Source organism: Equus quagga, unplaced genomic scaffold, assembly GCF_021613505.1.
Source record: "Equus quagga isolate Etosha38 unplaced genomic scaffold, UCLA_HA_Equagga_1.0 HiC_scaffold_3416_RagTag, whole genome shotgun sequence".
NCBI lineage: Eukaryota > Metazoa > Chordata > Mammalia > Perissodactyla > Equidae > Equus > Equus quagga.
The window spans coordinates 19,867-35,307 of NW_025793592.1; the positions used below are offsets into that span (position 1 = coordinate 19,867).

The 15,441-nt window shown below is 36.2% G+C and overlaps 1 protein-coding gene and 1 pseudogene across 1 annotated transcript; both read right to left on the minus strand.

The window, feature by feature from the left end:
• Nucleotides 1-3,345: 3,345 nt before the first annotated feature.
• Nucleotides 3,346-4,278, minus strand: LOC124232223 (olfactory receptor 1020-like). Its single transcript, XM_046649187.1, has one exon. The coding sequence runs from the start codon at nucleotides 4,276-4,278 to the stop codon at nucleotides 3,346-3,348; it is 933 nt and encodes a 310-aa protein (XP_046505143.1).
• Nucleotides 4,279-12,156: 7,878 nt separating this feature from the next.
• On the minus strand, nucleotides 12,157-13,092 carry LOC124232221 (olfactory receptor 5L2-like; annotated as a pseudogene).
• Between the last annotated feature and the right edge of the window lie 2,349 nt (nucleotides 13,093-15,441).

A 15,441-nucleotide genomic window follows, 5' to 3' on the forward strand; every position in this document is an offset into this window, starting at 1 on the left:
GTGGTAATTAATCCAGTTGTGAAAAACATAACACAATTTTAGCTTCTCAAGAGTATTCACTTTATTTTAGGTTGTCGTCATGAAAGGAACATGGGAGCACTCTTTCCGGTTTCCAGGAGGAAAGATCAATGGGCTATACAGGTTTTTCATTCAGGTCATCTTCCCTAATTTATATATCTCTTTAGAGTATAAAATGTGCTGAGTGTTATACAGTCAAAACATAATAGGAATGAAAACACATATTAGAACATGCAATTTTTAGCAAGTAATTTGTCTTATATTACAAATTGAACAGTTTTAGACAAAAATATTTCATTTTCTCATAAACATTTTCTTTTATAACCTTAAATGATTTATTTGTTTTTCATAAAATATGTCACACACCAGGACCTATCAATCACTGTCCAAACCTCTTTCCAACTCAATGTACTTTATTAAAAATACATTAAATATATTCATATCTATAAAAATTAGGCATATTTTATGTAAAATTAACCTCATTGGCCATCTTTCACATAAATGTGTAAGGAAAATATATTCTTCTTTTCCTTTTTACCTTTTCGCTTAAAAACTTTGACTTAATAGCCTTTACAGATGGTTAGGAAAGCAGAGTGTTTTGTTTTTGTTTTTTATTCATTTTAGGAAAATGATAAAGATGGGAAAGAGTCTACAGTAGGAACCAGACTTTGAAGTGAGACAGTCCTGAGTTCAAATCTATATAATATCATTTACCTGTTAGCTCTGGGACCATAGCCAACTAATTCCCTATCAGGGACAAAATCTCTGATGCTAAAAGAAAAGAAGGAATCATTCATGGCATCATGTCATGAACTGAAGTCTCCAGGATCCATCTTTGTCCACTTTAGAGCCTGCTCACCTGATCTGTCAGAGTCCAGGTGCAGATCCTAGCCTCTAGTCATGTTTGGAGCTCTCAGCCAATTTACTTTAGGATTTCTTTTTCCTGACCATGCCTTCACTCTTGGTTACAATTGAGCATGTTTCTTCACAGTTACCCATGTTGGCCACACCATTCCAACTTCCAGACCAGATGCTGTTCTGATCTAAGGTTAGGACCCCACATTGCCATGAAATGAGCTTATAACGTCAACCCCAGAGTTATTCATTTTATGTTATTCTGTATGGTCCTATCTCAAGGGCCATGGCTGAAATGGTACACTTAGCTGCAAAGGAACAAACATCCTCCTATTGTGATGATCCCATGCACTTCAGAGAATATTTTCTGCTCAATACTTAGGAAGAAGTGTTTGGTTCTCATCACCCTCAAGCTGCCATTCTGTTCTTCCCTATTGAAAACTCACACTCACCAGAGCCTTAGTTCACCACTGATCTGGATGGACAAAACTCTTCTGGTCAAGTTGGTTCCACTGTGATAAATGGAACTGTGGCCTAGAGTTAGAACCCAGCATATCTTATTATTGCCAGAGCGTTTTAATCTCTAGTTCATTCTTTTTCTCACTACTCAAACTCACTTTTTTGTGTTAGGACTTTAACTTCAGACTTTCCAGCCATACCTTCTCTATGGGTCATGTCCTAGAAGCTGACCAAACTATCATTTCACCATTTGTTGGTTTCAGTTCCCATCTCTGCCTCTCAGAGGATAGCCTCCCTCTGAAATTTTAGTTGTTTGCCTAAATAAAGAGATTTCAGACTGAATATATTCTTGAGAAAATATCCTAAGAGCTATACTTTTATATAGTTGATATTTGAAAATTGTTTTTTGTTGTTGTTGTTGAGGAAGATTCACTCTGGGCTAACATCCATTGCCAATCTTCCTCTTTTTGTTTGAGAAAGGCCCTAGGCTAACATCTGTGCCAATCTTCCTCTTTTTGTTTGAGGAAGGCCCTAGGCTAACATCTGCGCCAATCTTCCTCTTTTTGTTTGAGGAAGGCCCTAGGCTAACATGTGTGCCAATCTTCCTCTTTTTGTTTGAGGAAGGCCCTAGGCTAACATGTGTGCCAATCTTCCTCTTTTTGTTTGAGGAAGGCCCTAGGCTAACATCTGTGCCAATCTTCCTCTATTTTGTGTGTGAGTCACCAACACAGCTTGGCTGATGAGTGGTGTAGGTTTGTGCCCGGCATCAAAATCCATGAACTCAGGCCACGGAAGCACAGCATGCCAAACTTAACTACTATGCAATGAGGCTGGCCCCTGAAAATTGTTTTTGAAAAAGTCACTATACTTGAAGATATCTTGTAATAGTCATGTGCATATATAGTACCCCTTTGGAGATGATCCAAAAATGCTAAAAGAGAAAAATATAGTTCCTGTCTATTACTGGCATATAATCTAAATTATGCACAAACCATAGTAAACATACTCATGTTTATTTCATAAAAATTTACTCAGTATCTACACTGGGGAAGATAGTATGATAAAGAGGCAAGGAATCAAATCAAGAATAATAATTAAATAGCAAGCATAGTAAAGGAATAGAACAGACACAACTAACTGCGTGATTAGACAGAAAATGCTGAGAGTCTTAAAAAAAGCACAAGAGATTCTAGTGAGGTTTATAATTTGAGATGTTGTCTATAATTGAATCAGCTGTCAGGAAAAAATCACATAGGAGTTGATATTTAAGGAAGGGGTTTTAGAGTGAGTAGAGTTTGAACAGCTAAGGTACAGTGTGCATGTATTCACATGGAAACAATTAATGGAAAATGAGTCTCAGTGAATTGTATTTATTTCCTTTCACAAAAAGAGAGTTGTGATATATCAATGGTCTAGTCAATATTGGGAGTAATTGTGGTAAAATTTAGGCTAGGGAGAGAGAAGGAGTAAGAATCTGAAATATAGAACATTATGTGCAGAGTAAATCTACTTATGGAATAAATATTTAAAAAATCAACTTTATTTTTTAATCAGTTCCCTATTAATAAACATTTAGATTGTTTGAAATAATTTGCTGCTACAAAATATGATGTAACAAATACTTTTGAAAGTAGTGAACTTTTATAGATTAAATTCCTAGAAGAGAATTTCTAGTTTAAATGGCGCACAGATATTTAAATTTCATGTGTTAGAAAAATTATCCTCATAGAAAATGTTAGACGTTATCCTCTATAGACAACAATAATTTACACTTCTACCAACAATGAAGGTGTGTTATAAAAATTTCAACTTTAAAATGATGAAGAATTAAACATAATACAGATGATATGAGCAGGCCTGGTTCAGACATTAGATTCTGACCCTAATCTGTGGTTGAGACCTCATTACCCACAGAATTGGGGAACATTCACATTAAACTGGTTTTTTTCATCAGTTAGAATCAAAGGCCAAGGAACAGAAAGGCTGTAAAGTTGTCAAGCTTCGTTTCATACTTTAAGAAAGCAATTGTTGGCTAATCAATTTCCTAAAGGCATTTTTGACATCTTTGTTCCTTAGACTGTAAATTAGGGGGTTCAGCATAGGTATAATCAATGTATAGAACACAGAGGTCACTTTGTCCATATCCAGTGAATGACCAGTGGTAGGCTGCAAATAAATGAAGATCAGGGTACCATGGTAAATGGTGACCACGGTCAGGTGGGAAGCACAAGTGGAGAACCCCTTTCTTCTTCCCTCAGCAGAACCTGTTTTAAGAATAGCTGCTATGATGCAGACATAAGAGAGAAGACCCATTAGAAGGCAGATGGTCTCCACCAAACTAGCAAAGATTACCAGAACAATGTCATGTATGTAAGTGTCAGTGCAGGACAGAGATAAGAGTGGGGAGATATCACAAAAGAAATGGTTAATTTCTTTGGAGCAGAAAGACAGATGGAAGGTGTTAGTGGTGTGAATAATTGAGCTCATGGTGCCCCCTAGAAATGCTCCAATTGCAAAGTGGCAGCAAATCCTCTTGGACATAATAACAGTATAAAGCAGGGGGTTGCAGATTGCTATGTACCGGTCATAAGCCATGGCAGCCAAGAGGAAAGACAACACGTCAATGAAAGAGCAGCAAAAATAAAACTGTGTGGCACAGCCATTGTAAGAAATGGTCTTCTTATCAGAAAGCAAATCCACAAGTAATTTGGGGGCAATAACGGAGGAGGAACACGAATCTATGAAGGACAATATGCAGAGGAAAAAGTACATAGGGACGTGCAAGTAGGAACTGACTGTGATTAATAAAATCATCCCAAGGTTCCACATGAGGGTAACAGAGTAGATGAAGAAAAACACAGCAAAAAGAACACTCTGAAGTTCTGGATGGTCACTAAATCCCAAGAGAAAGAACTCAGTCTTCGCCGTGCAGTTCTCCACCTCCATTCTCTGTGGCACTCCTAGACTTTGAAATTGTGGCAGAGTAATCATGGCAATGTTAATAATCATCTCAATTTTAACAAAAAATAAAAATAAAATGATCGAAATAAATAGAACAGTAATTCTAAACCCACTTGGGCATCCTGATAGCACCTAGACATATCCAGAGTTAGAGTAATATAATGCGTAGGTTTCACTTTTATTTTGTTAATTTGATAATTTGCTATGTCTGTGCCTTAAAGCTATTGTTTTCACATCAAATGGTGCCACCATGAAACCAGCTGCTGAATTCTAGGCCTGGGTTTCACTCTTACTTTCTTCAACTCTCTCATCTTCCACCGATGTCAAGTGATGGTGGTCAACCATACTACTAAAGAGCAAAGTTTTAATAAATGGTCTTTTTTCCCATCTGTGTTGTTTTCGTTTATTTCCAAAACAAATAAAACCATTGCTCTTCCAAGTGAAGCCTTGTATAGACAGAGGAGCAGAAGTTCTGAATTTCTTATCTTGAAATGTGGCTTTGCCTCTGAGGAACAAAGGAAGTCCTTAGAGTTTTTTGAAATCCACTAATAAAATAGAAAGAAGAACGATTCTGATTTAGTTATGTAAGTGACTGAATCATAACTCTGTCACTCAGTAGTTGTGAAACCTTGGGCAGGCTAATTAATCACTGAGTTTCACTTTCACCATCTATGATAGGATAATGTAGTACCTTACTCGTCAAATTATAATTGTTAAATGACTTTTTTCTTACAGCCTCAACATCATCACCATCTTGTTATTTCACTGTTCTGATGTTGGAAATATAACAGTTGTGAGTCAATGAAGTCACCTATTTTATTCTATATGGAAATGTGGCTGATATCCAAGGTTTACTCTTTTTTGTCACTGCCATTCCATTACTTAATTTCATCCCTCTTTTTCCTCAGTTGAACCTCATAATTGGCCTCCCTCCCTCCAGTCAATCCTCACCCTACTTTCAAACATGCTAAAAAATCTATCCATAAACCACTGCAAGAGTTATATATATAAAATAGATTTTGTATTATGTTTCCTTCTTGCTTAAACTCTTAAATGATTCCATGTCCTGTACAAGCTCAGCTTTTAAATACCTTCAGATTTAACATGTATTTCCATTTTCTATCCATATCCTCCATCTCAGAACCTGATCTAACAACATTACAAGAGTCTTACCCTCCTGCTCTTTCCTCAATTTGTTCCAGGTTTTCAATAAAACGAAATGTCTTTACTAAAACTTTGCATACATTTAGAGACACAGAGAATGAAATATAAATACCATAGAAATTGTGGATTCTGCATTATTACTCAAAGTTTATTTTCTACCTTTCTTCTGTTTCTAGGTAAATTAATTGAATTCTGAGTAGATGTGAATATCTGGTATTAACATATTTTCATCTTGTAATTTTCAATGAACTTTCATATCTAATTTAATTCTCATAGCCTTTTCAAATATGTTAATAATTCACTCTCTCTCAATTATATTGAAAAGGACTTGATTATTTCAGGCCATTTAGCCAGTCCAGGGTTGCATAGCTCGGCAATCAAAGAGCGAGGGCCAGAGATTGGAAATTCTGCATCACTGGGCTAGAGCACTCTTCAATAAACAATTCCTTCTAAGAGATGGAAATGTGTCAGAGATGGTGAAACTTAGGAAGAAGATTGGAGTAAATAATATCATTATTTTCCAAAATCTTAATGTGCCAGATTTGATATAAGGATATCAGTTTAAAACTAACTTCAATTTTCATTTAGTGCATGAGTTAGAACAGGCAGGTTTACTTCTTTCGACACAGTAATAGAGACAGTATGTTGTGATGATTAAAAGCATAGACCCTAGAGTCAGACTGCCTGAGTTTAAATTTGGATCTATCACTTAATATTTGTAGCACTGTAGCAAAATTTCGGTAGTTCTATGGTTTCATTTTCTGATATGTAAATTACATTTTATAGGAACATTGTCTGTAGGTAATTATGAGGATTAAATGAGCAATTACACATAAAATATTTTGAAGAGTGCTCTTCACATAGCAAACACTCAATAAATATTAAGTATTATTATTCAACCATTGAGAAAAGTTTGAGCTTCCTTAGACATTAGTATTTATTATTTTATTATCAACCAGGTTTTCCTTTTTGCTCTAAAAAAGGGTTAATTAAAAAAAGAAAGCATCATTGAGCTACTCCAACTCTTTTGGAGTTCTCTTTTGCTGAAATATATGTGGCTTCCTCCTTCGAAACTATCAATTGTCATTGAGTGACCGTTCATCTATACATGTCTACAAATATGAGACATAAGATTGTCAGTTGATCTGGGAGTGGAGCAATGGCCACTGCTGTGAAGGTGAGGGAAAGATAAAATTATATCCAGTGATTACTGTGCCATCATCTCTTTTGATAATTATGAAGAATAACTATTAAAAAGTAGGCATCAAAGAAAATCTTATCTTAGGGACTATGCTTAAATAAGCTTGGGATCTGAGTCCTAGGGAACAATCACTTCTTTGTGCAAGCTGTTTTCTGCTAAACCCCTTATTTCCAATCACAGAATTAAAGGTAATAAAGAAATCAAATTATATGAAGAATATTTACCTGTAAGAATCTTTCAAGGATGTTACACACTTCAAGACTGAAAGAAACCTTCAGGATTCAAAAATGAAATATGAAAGCCAAATGGAACAATGGAAGGGGAAAAGAATAGAAGAAACAAAAAATTAAGTGGAGTCCAAAGAGAAGCCAAATAATCTATTCTTCTATGCAATTTTCAGGCGAGAATGAAAATTTCTGAAAGAGTTCAGCAAATTTACATATTCCTGCAGTAAGTTCTCTATATTGAGCCCTAGTCACTGCTTTTGAAACTTGTTTTCTATTCCCTTAAAACCAACCCCCTAGTCGCACCCTAATCTTTCTATTTGTGTTGATAACTGTTCACTCCAATGCATTACCATAAGATAAAATAAATAACATGATATACAAATTGGGTCAGCTTTAATTTATATTTAAACCTACCCAACTTTTAAAAAGAAATAGTAGATAATGAGAATTGTGTTTGTGTTTAGATTCCAAATCAGAATCCAATAATACTGAGGATTGTCTTAAGAAGATCATGTGTTAAATGTGCTTTTTTTTGTTGTTGCTCTTGTTTTTGTTTTTTGAGGAAGATTAGCCCTGAGCTAACATCTGCTGCCAATCCTCCTCTTTTTGCTGAGGAAGACTGGCCCTGAGCTAACATCCATGCCCATCTTCCTCTAGTTTATATGAGGGATGCCTACAACAGCATGGCTTGCCAAGCGGTGCCATGTCCGCACCCGGGATCCGAACTGGCTAACCCTGGGCTGCCAAAGTGGAACATGCGCACTTAACCACTATGCCACGGGCCCAGGCCCATCTTGTTGCTCTTGTTTTTGTTGAAAATACCTTGAGGACAAAAAGTGTCATTCTAGGCATGTTTATTCTCTAAACATCAGTTTCTTATGTGTAAAATAATTGACTATAAGACGATGAACACTTAAAATCCTATCCAGCTCTAATATACTAGGATTATGTTAAGAACACTTGCCAGATCACTTTCTTTCATTCACCTTCTTACTACACTGTTCTCAGCATCGGTTCATTGTTCACTGGAAAAATCTATTTTGACAGTTAAAGATTAAAAAATTGACCCATTGCTACCTTTTCTATAATCCATTTGGGCAGCCCTTTTGTGTTCATAGAATAAATTTGTGCCTCCCTTAAAAAGGCCGTCATTCCTTAGAATAATGCAAGATCTTTTATACTTTGCTTTGAGTCTTTTGAGATTAGCTCTCCAATCTCACATCAGATCCCAGGAACACACACACTAATATCCAAATCCCAGGGGGAAAATGTATGTGAGCAATTAAACAGTTCTACTGAGGAGTTGGTTAAACAAGAAATGAAATGATATAATGTGTTTTTCTACCTCCTCAGGATGTCTCAAAGAAAAATATGTTTGGGCTTTCAACATACTAGATTATTGTATATAAAATTGGATTATGATATTTGCTATCTAGTTAGATTTAACCAACTCAAAGCAATTTATCAAACTATCAGGATATTCTATGTGATAGAATGGTGGAATAAACTGGAAAGAAGAAAAAATGTATTTATCTAGGTATTGAGAACTAGAAGATCTTGAAAGTCAACATGTAAATAGAAAACCAATTATGAGTGAAGTTAATGACTCTGGTATGTGTTACATGTGCATTTATGTTCAAATGGAATTCTGTTCATAAATGGATCAGAGAATCTTCATTCACTAAATGCATTTACTCTGTAAATATGTTGTGCTAGGCAGTGTTCTAAGCACAAAACAGAGAAAAGGAAGATAAGTTGAACTCGACATTAGGAATTTTATCAAGTATAGAACAGTAAACGAAAGATGGTAGAGGAAAAAAAATAAGCAATTACATGGAGACTGGAAAGTCCCTGGTATGATTGGAGACTCAGAAATGAGATTTATAGAGAATGTGTTGACTAATGAAGAAAGGTAATACTGGAAATATAAACATATTATACAAAAATATGCATTTCCAGTTATGTATATATATGAGTGTGTGTTTATATTTACATATATTTATCTTGGCAAAGAGAGATATGAGGAGTTTTGAGATTCCATCTGTCCATAAGATAAATCTCAGCAGAAAGAAACTTCTTTTCCAATAATTCCAGCAAAATCCCATAGTTAAGTCACTAGCTCACTACTATCCACCCAGAAACCAATCAGTGGGTCTTTTGAAGACTGGCCATGAAAACTTCTCCAAATCCCATTAAGTGCAAAGAAAGAGACCCACCAAGCATAGGAAAGGCATGGTCCTCACCCAAAAATTGAGATGCTAATAGTAAGAGAATGAGATAAACATATCAACCCCTATATTTTAAAAGTAAGGGAGTGACCAGATTATATGCATAAAACAAAACCACTTAAAGAAACACAAAGAAACTTTTATGTGGCTGATTTCAGACATGTTTGAGGAGCACCCAGAGCACCTTGATTCCTCCCAGACAACTAGAGGTGTTACCTATGAAGTGACATTTGGAGGGAAAGGCAGATCTGCTATGTCAAGTTTTTTGTGAAGCTGAATGGAAAGCATCCATCCTTAGTGCTAATAAAACAAAACAATCAGTCTTTAGATATGAAAAGTGTGTCTATCTCTCAGCAGGATATGGGCACTCCTAGTTATCCATGCTAAAGTGGGGGGAATTTTGCGTCGCTGAAGCCCTCAGATCCAAGGTCTCTGAAAGGGGCATTGTAGATTCTAGAGAGAGATCAAACTGATAACTGACTAAAATGTGAGCACCTGGATAGCTGAAAATGCTTCTTAAACACAGGAAAATTTAATCCTGAAGGCTCCTCTGAGGAGACTAGAGCTCCAGTATATTGATGCTTTCTAGTCCAGTGACTCCACACTCAGGTGAGTTTGCTTTCTATAAGAGTTTTGACAGTGTCTGGAGATGTTTTTGCTTCTCACAAATGTGGGGAGGGGTGGTCCTGATATCTAATGGGTAAAGGTCAGGAATGCTACTAAACATCCCATAGTACACAGGAAAGACATCCACAGCACTAAATTGTCTGGCTCAAAATGTCAACAGTGCTACGGTTGAGAAATCCTGTTCTAGTTGAAGGACCAAAGGTGAAAGACATTTCTCTTAACTTCACCCTAAAATACGAAGTATCATGGGTGGTATGGTAAATCTCACTCCACTTAAACATTGGAAAACCAATATAGAGCCATATTTTCATCATAAGCACAATATAATTCCATTCATTTAGTCATTACTTATTTATCTATTTAAAGAAATAATGAGTAGCTGTCTTCACCAAGGGATACTGGAATATTTCCAAATTATCCTTACCCTCAAAGATTCCTTTTTAAAAAACATTAATAATGGTACTTTTTATGGGACTGGTCCTTGAAGTTTTGTCATTATGTTTAAGTCCAATGATAACTCTCTAAGGCTAGCAGCTTATCCCCAGTTTATATTTCAGAAACTTGAGATTAAGCAAGTTTGTGTCTTCCTCAAAATAACTCATCTGGTTATGAACCTGGGGTGAGGTGTGTAATCTCGAGTCCCGAGTTCTTCCTACTTCATTAAAGCAACAAGGACCTAAGTTGCATTAGTGAATCCAGCAAAAATATAGAAAATAGGGGCCGGCCCTGTGGACGAGCGGTTAAGTTCACATGCTCCGCTGGAGGCGGCCCAGTGTTTCGTCGGTTCAAATCCTGGGCACGAACATGGCACTGTTCATAGAGCCACGCTGAGGCGGCGTCCCACATGCCACAACTGGAAGGACCCACAACTAAGAATATACAACTATGTACTACGGGCTATGGGGAGAAAAAATAAAAATAAAATCTTTAAACAAAAAAATAGAAAATAACAAATATGAAATTAAATCTTAAGAAAGCAAGAAAAAAATGAAGTGTCAACATTGTAAGAACATGGGAAAGCTAAATTATGATTTGGCTTTTAAAAGATGGGTGTGTTATGCTTGAAAATGGACCTTATGTGTATCAGGCTCTAATCCATGAAACCTATAAATGTCATCTTATTTGGAAAAGTATCGCTTGAAGTTGTGATTAGGTTAATGATTTTCAGATGAGCAGATTATCCTGGATGATCAGGGTGTACTCTAAACCGCATTAAGTGTCCTTATAAGAGAGAGACAGAAGATTATTTTAAACACACACACACACACACACACACACGAAAATGTAGAAAAGATGGAGAGGAGAGAGGTTTGAAGATGCTAGCCTTGAAGACAGAAGTGATATAACCACAAGACAAGGAATACCTTCAGCCACCAGAAGCTGGAAGAGATAAGGAAAAGATTGTCCCCTACAACCTCTTGAGGGAGTATGGTCCTGTTGACACCTTGAATTTGGCCCAGTTACGTGGATTTCAAATTTATGATCTCCAGAATTGTAAGAGAATAAACGTCTATTGTTTTAAGCCACAGGATGTGTACTAATTATTTTTCAGAAGCTGTGGGAATCTAATTTATAATAGGTTTAGAATATAATAGATTTAGAAAATATAGTGAATGCTTAGAATAATACCAGGCAGAGGAAAAAAATGTTAACAAGAGCTCGAAAGCTTAAAAAGGTACAGCATCAAATATATGATCCACTTATTTAACCAAGACAAGGCAAAACAGAGAACAAAAGGTAAAATTACAAACAATAGCAACAACAGCAGATAACTTATTGATCAGTTATAATATACCATATGTAGTGCAAAGAACTTAAGATATAGTATTTAATGTTCATGAAAATGTTAGAAAAGTAGAGTATTATCATCACTATTTTGCGGAATAGAAGATTTTAAAAGTTCTAAAATTATTACCTTGCAATCAAAAAATTAATAAGAAAGAGAAAAACAAAAAAACTAAAAAATACTCAGAAATACAAATAGGAAATTTAGTTCAAATTTTCATGAAAAAAACAGAATATGAGAGAAAAGTATACTCATACCACGTAAAAAAAATGAAGTCAATTTAATAAGAATGGTTGCACACTTTAAGGATGATGAGAAGACATATCTTTTCATGTGCACTTTGTTAGAAATCTATTGATGTTATCTCAGACCAGGAAATTGAGTCTAACAATATCACTCTAAAAACCCATTCAAGGCAGTTAAAGATTGGAGACAAGCAGCAAAGGTAGCAGATGCACTTGAACTCTCCAATAAAAGGGATAAGATTTGTCTAAATAAGATAGGCAACTAGAAAACAAAAAAGCATACATTGTCCTTTAGCTCAAATAATACTTCCTTATTTTACTTTTCATTCACAGCCACCCAAAACAAGCCCCTCACTAAAGATCTCTAACGAAACCCTGAGTCTAGCTAAGAAAATAGCTTTTCAAAAGGCAGTTGGGATCCCAACACTTTCTTGAGAGCTTCTTTCACATCCTTGTCTTTCAGGCCATAGATCAAGGGATTCAGCCTGGGAATCACTGCAGTGTAAAACGCTGTGGCTGCTTTGTCAGTATCCGCACTGTTGCAAAAACTGGGCCTGCAATAAATGAAAAGTATGATTCCCTGCAAGACTGCAATCACTGTGTGGTGGGAGGCACAGGTAGAAAAGGCTTCGCACCTTCCCTCTGCAGAGCGTATACTCAGGATGGCGATGAGAATAAACCAGTAGGAAGTGAGGATGATCACGATGGTGACAATTTCACTGAAAGTGGCCCCAATTAATAATGGACATGACATAGCAAGCAAGAGTAAAGAGAGGGGGTAAATCACAAAAGAAGTGGTTGACTACATTTGACCTACAGGATGGGATTTCAAGAGCTAAACACAAGTAAACCAAAGAACACACAGTTCCACAGATGTAGAAGCTAGAGACCAGGACCATACAAAATTTCTGGGACATGGAGAGCATGTACAGCAGTGAACTACAGATGGGCAAAAAGCAGTCACAAGCCATCACAGTCAGCAGGAAGACCTCAGTGACTGCACACATGCAAAGCAAGTAGAATTGCACCATGCATCCCAGGAAGGAAACTGAGTTTTCCTTGTTTAAGATATTGGATAGCATCTTTGGCACGATGATCATGGAACTGCAAAAATCCACAAAGGACAAGTGGGTGAGGAAAAAGTACTTGTAAGTGTGAAGTCCAGAGCTGACCTGATTCAGTGCAATCATGCCCAGGTTGGCCCAAACTGTGACTCCATATACGAGAAGGAACAGAGGGAGAGAAAGACTCTCAGCTCAGGGGCATCTGATACTCCAGGAAGAACGAACTCTGTCACAGTGGTACCGTTCTCCTCACTCATTTCCACCATATGTCAGGATGGGAAACCAAACGATGTTTTGCGTTTCTTCTAAAAAGAGAACAAGAGAGAAAACAACACATTTATATTAACTTTGGAAAAATATAGCATTGACAGTGATTTAAGATACAATTGTCAAATAATTCAAAATTTTCAATGTCTCAGTGGATCTCACTGATCAAAATAACTTTAAGTATCAGCAGAAACCTATATGATTCCCAACTGTTATCTGCTATGATAAATTGGGTTGATGAATTAAATTAGGTGTTTTGTTGGAATCTGAAACAGATTCAATGATTTTACAGCCTCATGGAGATAAACTACTGTTCTTTGAAAAATGTAGCAATTTCTGTCCATGTAGGGTGACAGCTATTGTGATCCTATATAGTGTACACTATTTTTTTAGATTAGTTTATCAGTAGCATAAATTTTGCAGGGGGTGAGGAGGTCCTGTACAATTTCCATGCAGGGACTGTGACCAATTTTTTTGAGCTTAGTGGCTCACAATGATTCTTTAACTCTAGAATTATGCAGAATGAAAAATAGAGAATTGAAATATATTCTAAAAGCCATCATCATTTTTACTTATCAAATTAGCAAAATAATTTAGTTAATTATAATGATAATAATCTATGTCAATAATGACTCAGAAAGATGTAACTGTTGTATACACTTTTCTGGAAAGCCATTAGGCAACGTATGTCCAAAATCTTAACCCTGACGACAGTAAAAGCTATATGATATTTTTTATGAGAGGTTTTCTTCTTTTGTTTTAATCAGAATTTAAGTTTAAGTTTTTTTTATTATTTTTTATTTTTTTAAAGATTGGCACCTGAGGTAACATCTGTTGCCAATATCTCTTTTCTCCCCCTCCTTCTTCCTCCTCTTCTTCTCCTTCTCGTTCTTCTTCTCCTCCTCCTTCTTCTTCTCCCCAAAGCCCCTCAGCACATAGTTGTATATTCTAGTTGTAAGTCGCTCTGGCTGTGCTCTGTGGGACGCCACATCAGCATGGCTTGATGAGCTGTGCCACATCCATGCCCAGCATCAGAATCAGCGAAACCCTGGGCAACTGAAATGGAGTGAGTGAGCTTAAACACTGTGCCACGGGGCTGGCCCTGAGATTTTCTTCTTGGTAAGCGATTACAATAAATATTTAATTACATTCATAAAATTGTGAAAAACTGTATCCAGAGCTACATTTCAGCATTGTTTGTAATATTAACAATGGGAAAAATTGTTAAATTAGAGCAATTTTTAAAACATAGTGGATTATATCTAGAGTAGCAAATTATTATGCTATCTGAAATTACATTTTTGAGATGGCTAATTTTTTTAAAGGATATTGAATAGTACCCTTGGTATATACATGTGGATGTAAATGAAGATGCATATGGAGAGGTATGAATAAGTATGATGGATATATTATGTATTATCACTTTTATTTGGCTACAATCCTAGAAAGATAAATCCTGTATCCACATTAAAAAGGAAGGAAGTGAAAACTTTCCCAAGTTCTCTCACATTGCTGGTTGGGGAAGTAGTTATGCTGTACATTCCACATAGGTGGAATCTACCATTTACGTCTGTCTAAAGAAAAGGAAAGGGGCCAGCCCAGCTCTACTCATTAGGCCATGTTGAGGTGCTGTCCCACATAGCACAACCAGAAGGATCTACAACTAAAATATGCATCTATGTACTGGGGGACTTTGGGGAGAAGAAGAAGGAAAAAAAAAACAGATTGGCAACAGTTCTTAGCTCACGTGCCGATCTTTAAAAGAAAAAGAAAAGAAAAGTCAAGTAGCTGGCTTACATTAACAAAAAAAGAAAGAAAAAGCAAACGGAAGTTGAGGAATTTTATTCTCTTCCCTCCTTCATAGACAGCAGGAGGAATACACCCATGCCTTCAAATACACATGTATGATGAAACTGAGAGAAGAGATTTCGGACTGAAAACATAATCTGATATTTTCTCCACATCTTGAGCTAATTTTAAAGTGGAAACATCACTTTCCTGAAGTCATGGTTTTTTCATTACCCCCCCAAAAATAAAAAAAATAAAAAAACTGAGCTATTTGTCATTTGCCTACTTCAAAGTTAAAACAGAAAAGTCAACTTGGAAAATTTTCTTCTTAATATTCCAGGCTGACAATAAGAAACTAATTGATGGTAAACCCAAAACAAATCCCAAAGAATTCACCTCCTCTACTGAGCAGAGATGGTCCACGTGGCCTGATTCCCCATAACCAGCTCAGAGGCGTATTAATTCAACTCTCAGAATTAGGGTGACAATTAGGGAGCTCCTCTACAGTCATAAATTCTATATTCCTTGACAAAAATCAGTGTGGAAAATGG